At 36.4% G+C, this 15,880-nt stretch overlaps 1 protein-coding gene across 2 annotated transcripts in view; it reads right to left on the bottom strand.

Annotated features, from left to right (window-relative positions):
• SLAIN2 (SLAIN motif family member 2) overlaps positions 1-15,880 on the bottom strand; it is a 74,209-nt gene that overhangs the window by 37,468 nt on the left and 20,861 nt on the right. For both annotated transcript variants that reach the window (XM_047090664.1, XM_047090665.1), the window contains exon 2: positions 4,144-4,292. In XM_047090664.1, coding sequence (XP_046946620.1) covers positions 4,144-4,292 — 149 coding nt within the window. The remainder of the gene's footprint in view (positions 1-4,143; positions 4,293-15,880) is intronic.

Here is a 15,880-nt window from a genome sequence, read left to right as displayed (position 1 = left end):
GCGAGCATGAGCAGGGGAGAGGGGCAGGAGACAGAGACAGAGAGAATTTTAAGCAAGCTCCACGCTCAGCATGGAGCCCGCTGCAGGACTTGATCCCACAACCCGAGAATCACGATTTGTGCTGAAATCAAGAGTCAGACGCTCAACCAACTGAGCCACCCGGATGCCCCTTTCCATTGCTTTTAGAATAAGGCCCAAAACCTTTTCTTAAAAAAAAAAAAATGTTTACTTATTTTGAGAAAGAGAGAGAACAGGGAAGGGGCAGAGGGAGAGAGAGAAATCCCAAGCAGTCTCCATCCTGTCAGCACCGAGCCCGACACAAGCCCAACACGGGGCCCAACACCACAAACCCTGAGCTGAAACCAAGAGTCAGAGGCTTAACTGACTGAGTCATCCAGGTGCCCCAAATCCAAAACCTTTACCATAATCTATAAGGGCTTGCAAAGCCTGGCTCCTACATATCTTTCTCACATCTCTCCCTTCCCTACTCTTCTCCAGCCACCAACTTGGCTTTTTCCAGGTCTCGTGCATGCCATACTCTCCCCGCATGCTTGCACAGGCCTCCCACAGAGCCTCTGTACACACTGTGTTCTCTACCTGGAATACCCTTATTCCCTCTTTCGCCTTCCCCCTTAAACCACTCAAATTTTTCTAAATCTTTAGGACTCAGGTCAAACATTGTTTCCTGAAGTAAAATCCCCATTTCTCAAAGCAAAGCACTTTGTACCATTCTTTTATTATGTATCACCAGTTATAAAAACTATTTGTATTAGTACATTTCCCCTACTAGATGATAAACTCCATGAGCTCAGGTATGCTGTTAGTTTTTATCATGTATCCTCTACCCTCTCCCCAAAGTCTGAAATATATCAGGCTCTCAGTAAATATTAACTGAATATATGCATGAATGAATGAGATTAAGTTGAAGAGAGGCCGCTGGATACCATATGAATGGATGAAATAATGAAAACAGAAGCCAGGCAAAAGAGACCTCTGTCACCCTAAACTTAAAAGGTGGACAGATGGGGGATTGGGGAAATGGGACATTTAATGGATACAGAATTGCACAGTATGGGATGATGAAAAAGTTCTGGAGATGGTCAGTGGTGATGGCTGCACAGCAATGTGACTGTACTCAATGCCACTGAACTGTAGATTTAAAAAATGGTAAAAAAAAATAAAAAATAAAAATAAAAAATGGTTGGGGCGCCTGGGTGGCTCAGTTAATTAAGCGTCTGATTATTGATTTCGGCTCAGCTCATGATCCCCAGTTCATGAGATTAAGAGGATTCTCTCTCCCTCTCTCTCTCTGCCCCTCCCCCACCTGGGCAGCACGAATTCTCTCTCTCAAATACACTTAAAAAAACAATTTTTTAAAATGGTTAAAGTGGTAAATTTTAAGCTATGTAAAGTTTCCAATTAAAAAAAAAGATGGACAAAGAAGGAAGAACCTTCAAAGATGGCTTCAAAGAAAACAGTAGGGAGGGTGAGACAGGGTAAAAAATACAACGCACTATCATGGGGCGCCTGGGTGGCTCAGTCAGTTAAGCATCTGACTTCGGCTCAGGGTATGATCTTGCGGCTCTTGAGTTCAAGCCCCGTGTTGGGCTCTGTGCTGACAGCTCAAAGCCTGGAGCCTGCTTTGGATTCTGTGTCTCCCCCACTCTCTGCACCCGGCCCCCCCAACTCGTGCTGTGTCTCGCTCCGTCTCTCAAAAATAAATAAATATTAAAAAAAATTTTTTAAAAATACAATGCACTATCATAAACAATAAGAGAAGAACATCTTCGGGACAAGTAGTAGAGCACTGCAAGGAAGCTGAGTGGGACTGAACAGAAACCATTCTCTTAGAATACAATAGCTGTATTCCCAGGAAGCTCTGCCTTACCACAGAAATACATCTAATATCTCCTCACCAACTTGGAAAAGGGGGGATTTAGGACTAAGGTTGAAATTTGGAATAGCCAAATAGTTGTTTTTTCTTTTTATTTTTTTAAGTTTATCTATCCACTGAGGGGAGGGAAGGAGAGGCACAGAGAGGCAGAAAGAGAGGGAGAGGACCCCCAAGCAGGCTCCACACTGTCAGCACAGAGCCCGAAGTGGGGCTTGAACTCATGAACCCATGAGATCATGACCTGAGAGGGAATCAAGCATCAGAGGCTTAACCGACTGAGCCATCCAGGTGCCCCTTTTCCTTTGACTATATATTACATTTATAGCTGTACCTACTGCTCTGTGCATATAGCTATAAAACCTAAACACTGTCAAACAAATCCAGTACCTGATTACACCTAGTTTTGGTTCAAGAGTAACAGTTTCTCTTACACACTCCCACTACCTTTAATACCTTGTTATAATAAAGCAAAAAGCTACTTCACTCAAATTGCTATTTTTGAGGTGTTATTTTGCTTTTCCCCAGGTCCAACTGACTAATTGCCAATTGCTAATAGTTCCTATTTTTTAGGATGTTTTAAACCAAGGTTTGGTAAACTGCAGCCTGTGAGCCAATTCCAGCCCACCACTTCTTTTTGTAAATAAAGCTTCCCTGGAACAGAGCCATGCCCATTCATTTACGTATTATCTATGGCTGCTTGCGTCTAAGAAGGGCAAAGGGGAGTAACTGCAACAGAGACCTCATGGCCCACAAAGCCTAAGATGTTTACTATCTGGCTATTTACAGAAAAAGTTTGCCAATGCGTTTATATGTTTATTTATCGACTGTCTGCCACCCCCGTTAGAATATAAGCTCTGGGAAGTAAGGGACTTTTTCGTCTATTTTCTTCATTGCAATATCCTCAGAGTTGAGAACAACACCTAGCACAAAGTAGGTTATGAACATATACTGCTGAATAATGACAACTCCTAACTGTAAAATACACTTACCTTATTTCTAAGGTGAGATGCAGTAATGGAAAGTTGTTCCTAAAGATATATATATATTTTTAACATTTATTTATTTTTGAGACAGAGAGAGACAGAGCATGAACGGGGGGAGGGCCAGAGAGAGGGAGACACAGAATCCGAAGCAGGCTCCAGGCTCTGAGCTGTCAGCACAGAGCCTGATGCGGGGCTCGAACTCACGGACCGTGAGATCGTGACCCGAGCGAAGTCAGATCGTGACCCGAGCGAAGTCAGACGCTCAACCGACTGAGCCACCCAGGCGCCCCCTAAAGATATTTTTAATAAACATCTAAATAATATCACCTAACTGGAATGAGTTAGAAATTTTCCAGTTATTTTGAATTGTCTACTACTTTGTCTAGATACTTTTAATAATTTGGAGGCGCCTGAGTGGCTCAGTCAGTTAACTAACTAACTTTGGTTCAGGTCATGATCTCGTGGTTCACGGGTTCAAGCCCCACGTCGGGCTCAGTGCTGACAGCTCAGAGCCTGGAGCCTGCTTCAGATTCTGTGTCTCCCTCTCTGCCTGTCCCTCCCCTACTTGCACTCTCTCTCTCTCTCAAAAATAAACAAACATTAAAAAAAACTCTTATGAATAGAATTTAAATCAAGCTCCAGGATACAATTCTAAAAACACTTAATATTCAGAAAAAAAAAAAATTTTTAATTGCATAAAGGCTACTGCTTTTCCAAAAAGGATCCTCTATACACAAGGAAAAAGTAACACAGAAGTTACATATACACAAGGAAAAAGCTTACAGAAGTTAAATAATGCACAGAGTCACAGAGTAACTAAGTGCTAGAATGAGAATGGGGTCTCTTTGGTTCCCAGCCTGTATGTTTCCACCACATCAGAATTTCCCAAGGGTGGTGAGAGAACTTTAGATGATACCAAACATATTTTTAATAGTTATTTGTGTTAACTTATATTAGAAAAAAAAAAGCCCTATCATATAAACCCCATTATTTCATGGATATTATTCTTTAGGATGAAGTGAAATAAAAATGAGAAGATTGGGGCAAAAAGCTATTAAGTAAATTTAACAGGGTATTATGTAATTTAACAAGCTATTAAGTAAACAAGGTTATGTGCATATGGTAAAAACCCATGATGGCATGCACGAGATTAAGAAACCACCAAGCAAAGAACTGCCTTCCTAAAAACAAACCAACTCAACATCTATCTGTTTTTTGATTAAAGAAAGCAAGGAGATGAACTTACAAGTAAAATTATAGACATACCTGACATAGTTTGATCAAGTTTGTGGATAAGAGACTTTTTAGCACATTCGACATCAGGACTTGGGTAATCCAAAACTTGCCTGCACCAAACTAGTGGACTAACTGATTTCTGCATTGGTGTAAGTTTTTTCTTTGGTGATGAATACAGCCTAGAAGAAAACAAAAACAAAAACAAAAATAAAAGGTTAACATTCATTATTAAGCACAAGTTATAAGACAGGGATCCTTTTGGACAGATTTAAATTAAGAGGGGGGTGTTGCAGGTGTCATGGAATGTCTTTAAAATCACCTACATTTTACTTTGTGTATAAAAAGAAAATGACACTACAACCATCAATATTAACCCATATTTCAAATGTCAAATAAACCCAAATGAAGCCAACTGTCTAATTCTAAAATAGGTCTTCTTTTTCTTTTAGTCTCATTACAAAAACTATGAGGAAACATCTGTCTTTACAATAGCTCGGTCTGTTTTCGGGGCGCCTGGGTGGCGCAGTCAGTTAAGCGTCCGACTTCAGCCAGGTCACGATCTCGCAGTCCGTGAGTTCGAGCCCCGCGTCAGGCTCTGGGCTGATGGCTCGGAGCCTGTGTCTGATTCTGTGTCTCCCTCTCTCTCTGCCCCTCCCCCGTTCATGCTCTGTCTCTCTCTGTCCCAAAAATAAATAAACGTTGAAAAAAAAAATTTTATAAAAAAAAAAAACAGTTCGGTCTGTTTTCAGTAGTACTTGATCAACTCCCTAATATAACCATATCATTAAGTACTGTCTTGGAGACAGTATGAGATAAATACCTTGTTTTCCACCTGCCAGATCACTTCCTACCACAAACCACACAAAAATCTCCCATTAGCAATCCATTCCCTTTAGTTAAGCAGTACCCACTCTTGTAGCCTTCTTTTCAAACCATGACACATCAGAAAAAAGCAATACTTTAAATCCTGAATAACTTAATATGAATGCATTTATGAAATTTACTTCAGTCTCAGGAAAAAGAATAGGACAGTACACTTTATAAGCTCCTGGGGAAGGTATACAAAAAGACAATGTGGGCAGAAGACAGGAGAGTGATACCCTTGAATTTCCTACTTCATAGTTTTTTCCTCAGATTGGTCCAGATTATGTCAATTGATATTAATTTATTTCAAATGTGATACCATATGAAAAATGTGAAGTTACTTAAATTCTAATCAGAATGGTTTCCAAATTAAGACACTTTGAGTGGAATTTATGAAGTAAACAACAGTATGCTTTATCTACATAGTTAAATGTCTCCGTAAGACCAGGAGTTAGTAATTTCACATTTTATATTAATCAAGTTATGGCAATCAAATAAAATGTGTTCTGGTATAAACATTTAAATATATCTCTATAGTACCAGAATTGACAAACTACTTTCTAGTGACCCAATGTACATTTTCCATCCCTTTTCTCATCTCCCCTATCTATAAATTAAGTCACTCACATCAACTAGTTAGCTCTGATCAAGATAATCAAAACTAACAGGGTAAATAATCATTTCTCTAGTCAACAATCCATGTTCATTTGGATAAAAATGAAATAAAATCTCAATTTATGAAATACCTTAATAACAGTTCAAAAAGAAAACGAAACCAATGGGGTTCATTCTCTTTCCATCTTAAATACTACAAATGTTTCATAATAAATCTCTACCTCAGCATTCCATTTTAATTGTGATAACTATCATATATAGGTATTTTAGGTTAGAAATATTTAGCAAACAAAACTATAGATGAATAAACATTAACAAAATCACTTTATGATCATTACTCTTTCAACATATAACTTTTCCCTACACTACTGGTTTCACACAATTTAATCACATGACTCATGTGTGCTTAGTATGTTCCTCTACTGTTAGCTGTAAAACTAACTGTAAAAAGTTCAAGGATCAGGAATGAGCCTCAAAAACATGCTCAAAGTAACCAGACACAAAAAACACACATACTGTATGATTCCGTTTATACAAAATGTCTAGAGAAGGACACACCAGAAAGTAGATTAGTCATTGTCTAGGACTAGAAGAGGTAGGAATGGGGAAGAGATTTCTTTTAGAGTGAAATAAATGTTCTAAAATTACATGGTGGTGATGGCTGTGGTAACAATGTCATGACTATAAATATACTAAATTCTTGAATCTTATGATGCATTTTATTGCATATATATTATAAAGATATGGGTAAATTCTATATTATATAAATTATATCCTGATAAAGTTTTTATTAAAAAATTATAAGGTGCTTTTAGAGTCTTTAAAAATACAGAATGTACTATAAACTAAATTAATAAAACAATAATTCAAAATCAATTACACTAAGCCATCATATCTCCTATACCCTATGAATGGTAGCTCTCCTGTTTTTGTCAATGGCACCATAATTCCTTCAGTTACAAAAGCTAAAAACTCAAATTTTGGGTTCCTCCATCTGTTTTATTTCCTACCTTCACCAATAATCTATCACCAAGTCTTGCTGATCCTACATGTACAAACTTACCTTTCCCCCCACCATTCCTATATTTACTTCCCTAACTGGCAACAGAGAATGCACCTTCCTTCAACAGATAAAAGTTAATGTAGTAACCTGTACATTCCTAGAGTGATGAAAAGAGGGAGACTAATTCAATAACCCGAGTATGCCAACTATCTCTTATCACTCTATCTTCTTATTTCAGTGCCCCATTACTACCCTCAAGTCTAAAAATGGAGGCCTATGGCCCAAATGGCATTGGCAAAAAATTATTCTTTGGTCAAGGAACCTTTGGTTGAGGTTTCAAAGTATTTCTAAACCTGACAGAGGACATGTGAACTGGGTTGTAGCATGTAAGCGGATCCTCTTTTAGCAAGACCAAGATGTTTCAGTCCCTGAATTTTTAAAGAAAATCCTAAACAAAAATATTTGAATACATATCATCTCCTTTGTTTGTTTCTTACAAACACATAGACTTCTTCAAAATAACTATTTCATGAGCTAAAAACATTTTTCTCACTGGTGCTTTTGAAGTTTTTAAATAATATTTAATAACTTAATAATAATGTTGAATCAAAAGGGACTTATTTCTGATGAGCACAGCCAGTACATAGGTGGCTAATACAACTTACAACGGTTGGGATTTGTCAAGCTTTCACCTGCCAAGAAAACTTGAAATGTATAACTTCATTACCCTAATTCTGCTAAAATTAAGTCATAGAGGCCCAGTGGGGAGCTGAGCCTCCACTCCTACCCAGCATCAACAAGGCAGGAGGCAGTGTGGAGTGAGCATCTCATCTCCCTTTACCAGTTCTCTACATGTCAGTAGGGCCCAGTATAGAGTTGATTTTACACCCCATCCATCTGGAAGAAGATAGTGTGAGCCAGGGCCCCACTCTTGCTGACATGATGTCAGCATGACCTGGCAGAGAGCTGAACGTCTATCCCATGCACTATACCTAGACAAAACTGCTTACTAAAAAAGAAGAAATATGATTAGGAGTTTCACAATATAATACACAGAATATCAGGGATACAACTGGAAATCATTCACCATACCAAGAAAACAGTTAAAGTTGGGATGAAGAACATAAACAATGAAGTCAAACTGAAAACAAAAACCAAAATGGCAGACATAAATCCAACCACACCAATAATTACACTAAATTGAATAGACTATAAGCAATCTATTCAAAAGGCAGAGATGGTCAGACTGAATAAAAAAGAAAAAAAAAAAAAAAAAAAAAAGGACCCAGGCACTTGGATGGTTCAGTTGGTTAAGCATCCAACGTAGGCTCAGGTCATAATCTCATGGCTCATGAGTTCGAGCCCCACATCAGGCCCTGCACTCTCTTTCTCTCTCTCCCCCTCTCTCCCCCCAACACTCTCTCTCTCAAAATAAATAAATTTTGAAAAAACAAACAATAAAACAAGACCTAACTATATTTTTCTGTAGAAGAAACACCTTAGATTCAAAGTCACAAGTAGGTTGAAACTAAAAGACGGGAAGATATACCATGAAAATAGTAACCATAAAAGAGCTGGAACTTAAGAAATATTACTGGAGACAAAGAGAGATCAATACATCAGGAAGATATAACAATCAAATAAAAAGATACCTAATAACAGTAGTAGAATAAAAAGAAAAAGAGACAACTGAGAAATTTTATTTGGAGTTTTCAATAGCACCCTCTTAAGAGCTGAAAAAAGAGCTACATGGAAAAATCAGTAAGAATTTAGAAGTCTTGAACATTATCAAGCAATTTTACTCAACTGACAATTATGGGGCACTCTACCCATCAATAAAAGAACAGATGTTCTTTTTAAGTACACACAGGACATTCTTCAGGTCAGATCAATTTGACCATGAAAAAGTCTTTCTGAATTTAAAATAACTGAAATTCTTCAAAGTTTGTTCTCTGACCACAATGGAATTACATTAGAAATCAACAGAAAGAAATGTAGTAAATTCCAAATATTTGGAAATTAAACAACACACTTAAAAATAACCACAGGTCAAATAATAGATCACAAGGGAAATTAGAAAATATCTTTAACTGAAAAAAACAAAAATAAAACCTACCACTAATTATGTGATGAAGACAGTGAAGTACTTAGAGGAAAATTTATAATTTTTAGCACATATTAGGAAAGAAAAGAGGTCTCGAATCAACAATCTAATCATAAAAAATAAGAAGAGCAAATTAAACTCAAGGCAGTCAGAAGGGAGGAAAATATAAATATTAGTAGTAATCAGTGAAATAGAAAAATACAGGGAAAAAAAAAGAAACCAAATATGGTTCTTTTTAAAGATTCTAAAAATGCAATATCTTAGATTTACCAAAAAAAAAGTGAGAAAACACTAATTACAAAAATTAGAAATAAAGAGTGAACACTGCTACAAACAGGATTATAAGGGAATATTATGAACAGTTTATGCAAACAGGTTAGATAGGATATACAAATTCCTAGAAAGATACAAGTTACCAAATGGGACTCACAGAGAAACAGAGAATCTGAAGAGATTTACAAAAAGAAATTGAATCAGTAATTAGAAATCTTCCTGTAAAGAAAAACAACCCATGCCCAAATGCCTTTACCTATTAATGTTATCATCACCAAGGAAAAAATAATACCAAATCCTACACAAACTCTTTCAGAAAAATAGATCTAATGGTGAAAGAATGAATTCTTCTTCTAGGACTGGGAATAAAGTTAAGGATGCAAACTCTCATCATTTCTATACAATGCTACACTAGAGTGTCTCACCAGTTTCACAAGGCAAGGAAAAGTAATTAAAGACATCATATGAAAGAAGGAAGCAAAACAGTCTTTATTCACAGCCAACATGATCCTGTATATAGAAACGCCTTCGCAGGAATCTACCAAAACCAAAAACACCCAACTAGAATAAATGTATTTAGTAAGATTGTAGGACACAGGATTGACAGGCAAAACAATCATTTGTATATCTATATATTATTTCAAATATGAAATAACAAATGAAGTATAAGAGTTGTACACTAAAAACAGTAAAACACTGAGATAAATTAAAGAAAACTTAAATAAATGAAAGATGTACTATGTTCATAGACCTGAAGACTCAATATTGTCAAGACGTCAGTATTTCCAAACTGATCTACACAACACAATCTCTAAAAACAAATCTCAGCAGGCCTCTTTTACAGATATTGACAAGCTAATTCTAAAAGTTATATGAAAATGTAAAGAGCAAAGAATGTCAAAACAATTTTGAAAAAGAAAAACCCTTAAAAAAAAAAAATCCCTGAAAATCTCTGGTCTTGCTTTCTTCTGATCCCTTCTATATAATGACGCTTGGTTGTTCTCTAAAATGTGAATTTGAGTGTATTAACATACCTGTGCTAAAAATTCTGTGCCAGTTTCCTTTTGCCCTTATGACAGAGTCTTATCCAAAAAAAAAAAAAAAAAAAAAAAAAGGTCCCCACAGCCCTTTCAGGCATCAGCAGTGATCTGTTTCAGTACTTTTTTAAAAAGCTGCATTTCTCACTTTCATCCACCACCCAAATTTTAATAGCAACCATATGGTACTAATTTCTATTCCTGGAAAGCCCAACACTTTTGCTTCTAGGTCACACATGCATGTTGTTCCCTCTGCCTGAAACATGCTCAATTCTTTTTGCTTATCTCATCCTCCCTTGCCCAACCTTGGTCAGACCATTCCTACTTTTGACTGTGTCTCAGCTTAAATGTCACTTAATCAGGGAAACTTTCCTAACCACCTCTCATAAGACTAGCACTATGGGTGTGCCTGGATGGCTCAGTCAGTTAAGTGACCTGCTTGATTTTAGCTCACGTCACGATTTCATGGTTTATAAGTTCGAGCTCCTCATTGTCAGTGCAGAGCCTGTTGGGATTCTGTCTCTCCCTCTCTCTCTCTCTCTTTCAAAATAAGTAAACTAAACTAAAAAAAACAAAAACAAAAAACGACTAGTAGTAAATAGTGAAGCAAGGTGTTTTAACAAAGCATCTTTGCAGCTACCTAAATATGCCTTGTTAAAAAGGAAATTCCACCTCTAACATCCACTCTAGTTACAAAAGATTTAGCTTTATACTTCGTTCATTTTTGTCTTTTTGAAGTTTTTCAGTTGGTATTTATAAGTTGAAAAAAGACATTTAAAAAAAATGTACTAGTGACAAAAATGCTAAAACATTGGGTGAACCTCAAAAACATTACGCTAAGTAGTAGCTAGCCACAAAAGACCATGTACTATATGAGATCATCTACATGGTATGTCTGGATAGGCCAAACTAGGAGACAAAAAGTAGATTAATGGTTGCCGAGGGATAGGAGAGGGGGTAGGGAGAAGAGAAATGGGAAGTGACTGCTAATGGGTACATGGTTTCTTTGGGGAATGTTAAAAATATTCTGAAACAAGACTATGATAATGGTTGTACCATTTGGTAAATATACTAGAAACCAATGAATACTAAAAACCACAGTACACTTTAAATAGGTGAATCTTATACTATGTAAGTTATAGTTTATAAATTAATTGGCCCTTGGGGCACCTGGGTGGCTTAGTTGGTTAAGTGTCTGACTCTTGATTTCGGCTCAGGCCATGATCTCATGGTTCATGGGGTCAAGCCCTGCATCAGGCTCTGCACTGACAGCAAAGAGCCTGCTTGGGATTCTCACTCTCCCTCTCCCTCTGACCCTACCCAGCTTGTGCACTCTCTCTCAAAATAAATAAACTTAAAAAAGAAAAAGAGAGCGAGAACATTAAAAAAAAGAAATTGGCCCTCGAGATATTACTTTTTCCTTTAGATCATTACAGAAGAATTAAAAATCATTAAATATAATTTATGTATATTGTTAAATACTGAGAGAACTAGTAGGAATATAAGAATATTAATATTATGAAACTGACAGTAATAACTCACATTTTGGCCCATATGCCACACATGCCTGTATAATATGACTGATAAGAACAACTAAGAATGCAACTTTATTATTTTTTAAAAGATGTAACAACTTTCAGTAATATAGGAATGTATAAATGTAAGGAGTGATAACAACCCTCCTCCCCCTACCAATTCTATCCCCTCAAATTATTTGCAGTTTGGAATATGTCTCTCCTGACTTTCCAATGAATATATAATAGACATATAATTAAATGATAGGAAGGGAAACTGGAGTTAATTAAATGATAGGAAGGGAAACTGGAGTTACGTTGCTGAATTTATGGTAACCACAGTAATCACTTTTCATACTATAGTTAGCTGAAAGCAAAGTAGTGAAGCTAAGAACAACAAAGATTTAATTTTAAGGTAAAAATAAATTATATTAAAATTACTATTGAAATCTATGTCTTTAATAATTAGTCAACTTTCTATAGGCCAAGAAAAATAATCAGATTTTAATACCTCAAAATCAAACTTCTCTATTTATTATGGCATATTCAAGACAAAAAACAAAAACAAAAAAAAACCCCAAAAAACAAAAAAACAGAGCCTCTGTCTTCACAGTTTCAATGCACAATCCCTGGCACAGTGACTGACATTTAGAGATGGCCAAATATTTGCATCTGAATGAAGACTGAATAAAACAACCATGATTACAATATTTAAAAATGCTGGGGCGCCTGGGTGGCGCAGTCGGTTAAGCGTCCGACTTCAGCCAGGTCACGATCTCGCGGTCCGTGAGTTCGAGCCCCGCGTCAGGCTCTGGGCTGATGGCTCGGAGCCTGTTTCCGATTCTGTGTCTCCCTCTCTCTCTGCCCCTCCCCCGTTCATGCTCTGTCTCTCTCTGTCCCAAAAATAAATAAACGTTGAAAAAATTAAAAAAAAAAAATGTATATGAAAAAAAGATAAAGGAAACATACCAAAGTAAGATCAAGGTGACTATTTTGAGATTGTAATTTTGTTTCTATTTTTATAATTTTATGATTTTGTAAAACTTTCATTAATAGAAGTATCTTTGGTTTCACCCACAACTAAAAATAATTTAGTAATTCTAAACTCTTAGGATACATTGCTTTATAAAGATTTACTAAGCTTTCTCAATCAGTAAGGCAATAATAAGTGCTATTATTATTATTTGTATTTTATTAAATGTTTATTACATGCCAGGAATGATTTCAATATTTTAAATATACTAACTCTGGGAATGTAAGCTGGTGCAGCCACTCTGGAAAACAGTATGGAGGTCCCTCAAAAAATTAAAAATAGAACTACCCTACGACCCAGCAATTGCACTACTAGGCATTTATCCATGGGATACAGGTGTGCTGTTTCAAAGGGACACATGCACCCCCATGTTTATAGCCGTACTATCAACAATAGCCAAAGTATGGAAAGAGCCCAAATGTCCATCGATGGGTGAATGGATAAAGAAGATGTGTGTGTGTATACACACACACACACACACACACACACACACACACACACACACACACACTGGAGTATTACTCAGCAATCAAAAAGAATGAAATCTTACTATTTGCAGCTACGTGGATGGAACTGGAGAGTATTATGCTAAGTGAAATTAGTCAGAGAAAGACAAAAATCATATGACTTCACTCACATGAGGACTTTAAGAGACAAAACAGATGAACATAAGGGAAGGGAAACAAAAATCATATAAAAACAGGGAGAGGGGACAAAACAGAAGAGACTCATAAATATGGAGAGCAAACTGAGGATTACTGGAGGGGTTGTGGGAGGGGGGACAGGCTAAATGGGTAAGGGGTACTAAAGAATCTACTCCTGAAGTCATTGTTGCACTATATGCTAACTAATTTGGATGTAAATTAAAAAAAATAAAATTAAAAAAATAAAAATAAATATACTAACTCAATCTTCACAACAAAGCCATGAATAGGTGCTATCATAATCCCCATTATACAGATAAGGTCACCAAGGCACAATGAGATAAATGACAGAGATATAAATGTCCAAAGTGACATAGTTATTAAGTGACAAAACTAGGATTACTCCAGAACCTACTCTCTTAAGTAGTATGCTTTAGTGCCTAAGGAGGCCCCTGGCTGGCTCAGTCGGTAGAGCATGGACACTTGATCTCAGGGTCCTGAGTTCAACCCACATTAGGGGGTAGAATTTACTTAACAAAAAAAAAAAAAAAAGACTTCAACATAGTAGTCATTCTAATGGTTCCTGCTGTTCCCTGTTCTCTTCTCCTAAGCCCTACCAACCATAAAGTATAAAGTTGTAATCGATCCCACTATTACAATAAAAAAAAAAATCACAACTCAACTGAAGAACATCTTCATTTCATATATGTAATAAGGGACTTTTTGAAATTTTAGATTAATTATGCCATTAACTATTATATTTAGTCCATTAGCTGACTTGCAGGCATATATACTACATTTATATGAAGAAATATAAAATACTCTTCTGGTTTTCAGAGGCCTGTCATCAGTATTACTAATAATAATGGTAATTATTAGCAAGGCAAATTCATTAAGCAAATTCTTACAGCAGTTTACAAGCACTGAAGTGACATTAGCTGCAGGGTAGGATACACATATAAACAGAAGGTATATGACAGCAGAATACAACATGGTTACCAAAACACAAGGCAGAGCAAGCAAACAGAAAAGAATGAAGAAAAGCTTTAAAGTAGTGAATTCTAAAGTTTTAGACAGTGATACTCTACGTTTCCATTTTCATTTCACAAACCTCTTGATTCTCATTCCAGAATGGCAAGAGTTTTTTTTTAAGAAAATGAAAAGAATTTTGATATTCCCTGGAATTCTACAAAAGTGAGGTTGGAAATTACCTCTTTAAAAAGACAATCTTCTACTGTTGAGGCATAGCCACATACTGCTGGGAACAATAGTTACAGTGGGACCAACCTAGAGTGCAGCAATCAAAAATTGAATTGTTTGGTTTTTGGGGTTTTTTTGTTTTGTTTTTGACAAAAGACATCAGGAAGGCTGGGAGTCTCAAACTATACCACCAGACTGTGCAAATTTTGACAATAGCTGTAAAGCAAGACAATCCTTATGTATACTGACTAAACATAGATTTTTCAGCCACCATCACATACATAGATAACAATTACTACTCATAGTATTTTTTAGTCCACAGAGAACATACATGGTTATAGGTTTATACATATTTACATACAGATACGTAGGTTACATGTATATGTAAAAAACATGTACATTTTTTTTTAACTTTTATTTATGTATTTTGAAAGAAAGAGAGAGAATGCCAGAGAGGGACAGAGAGAGGGGGGGAAAGAGGATCTGAAGTGGGCTCTGTGCTGACAGCAGAGAGCCTGATGTGGGGGCTCAAACTCACCAACCATGAGATAGTGACCTGAGCTGAAACCAAGAGTCAGATGCTTAACTGACTGAGCCACCCAGGCACCCCAGGTACTTCTTTTGGAGTACCTTGCTTGTTAATAGCTAACTTTATTGGTGAAATGCCTTAAACAGGAATTTTATCTGTAGAAGCCATACAACTTACGGCTAACAAGTTGTAACTTTTAGCCAATGACATACCCTTCAAATCCCAGATAATAATGCATACTCTAATGACTTTTAGCAGTTTGCCCATTAAGGTTTGGTTTTAAAAATTAATAGGGGTGCTTGGGTGGCTCAATCATTTAAGTGTCCAACTCTTGATTTCAGCTCAGGTCATGATCTCACAGTTTACAAATTCGAGCCCTCCATCGGGCTGTCTGCTGTCATCGCAGAGCCTGCTTCAGATCCTCTCTCCCCCCTCTCTCCGTGCTCCCACTCATGCTCGCTCTCACCCTCTCAAAATAAATAAACGTTAAAAATTTTTAAATTAATATATTTTTCTTAAGAAAGTTTCTGCACAAATATCTGAGAAAAGGTATGAGAGCATAAAGTTAGAATCCACAAAAAACTGGAAACACAGGTTTATTAATACAATAAAGACTAAACAACTGTTCTATCAGAGAATTTTCTATTTGCAGTGCTCTTAAAGATTCTAATCTTAGTTTCTTAAATTATGAAATTAAAATATTTTATCCGCTTTGTGAAAATACGAATAGGAGGAATCTAAATACATGTATTTAGATACATATATGTTTAAATATTTGTATTTAAATATATGTGTTTATCGTCAACACTGGGTTAGCCTAAAATTACAGGTAACTGAAGTGCTACAGAAAACCTGGCAATATTCTTATGTTACATGCCAGAGTAGAGGTAAGAGAGAAGGGTACACTGTACTCTGTTCATAGAACTAAAGTTAATATTAGGACCAGCTCAG

This window comes from Lynx rufus, unplaced genomic scaffold (genome assembly GCF_022079265.1).
Source record: "Lynx rufus isolate CCGP_SWC_20201006 ecotype Redwood Valley unplaced genomic scaffold, mLynRuf1.p SCAF_3, whole genome shotgun sequence".
In the NCBI taxonomy this organism is placed as follows: Eukaryota; Metazoa; Chordata; class Mammalia; order Carnivora; family Felidae; genus Lynx; species Lynx rufus.
This window is presented reverse-complemented; position numbering and strand designations above follow the sequence as displayed.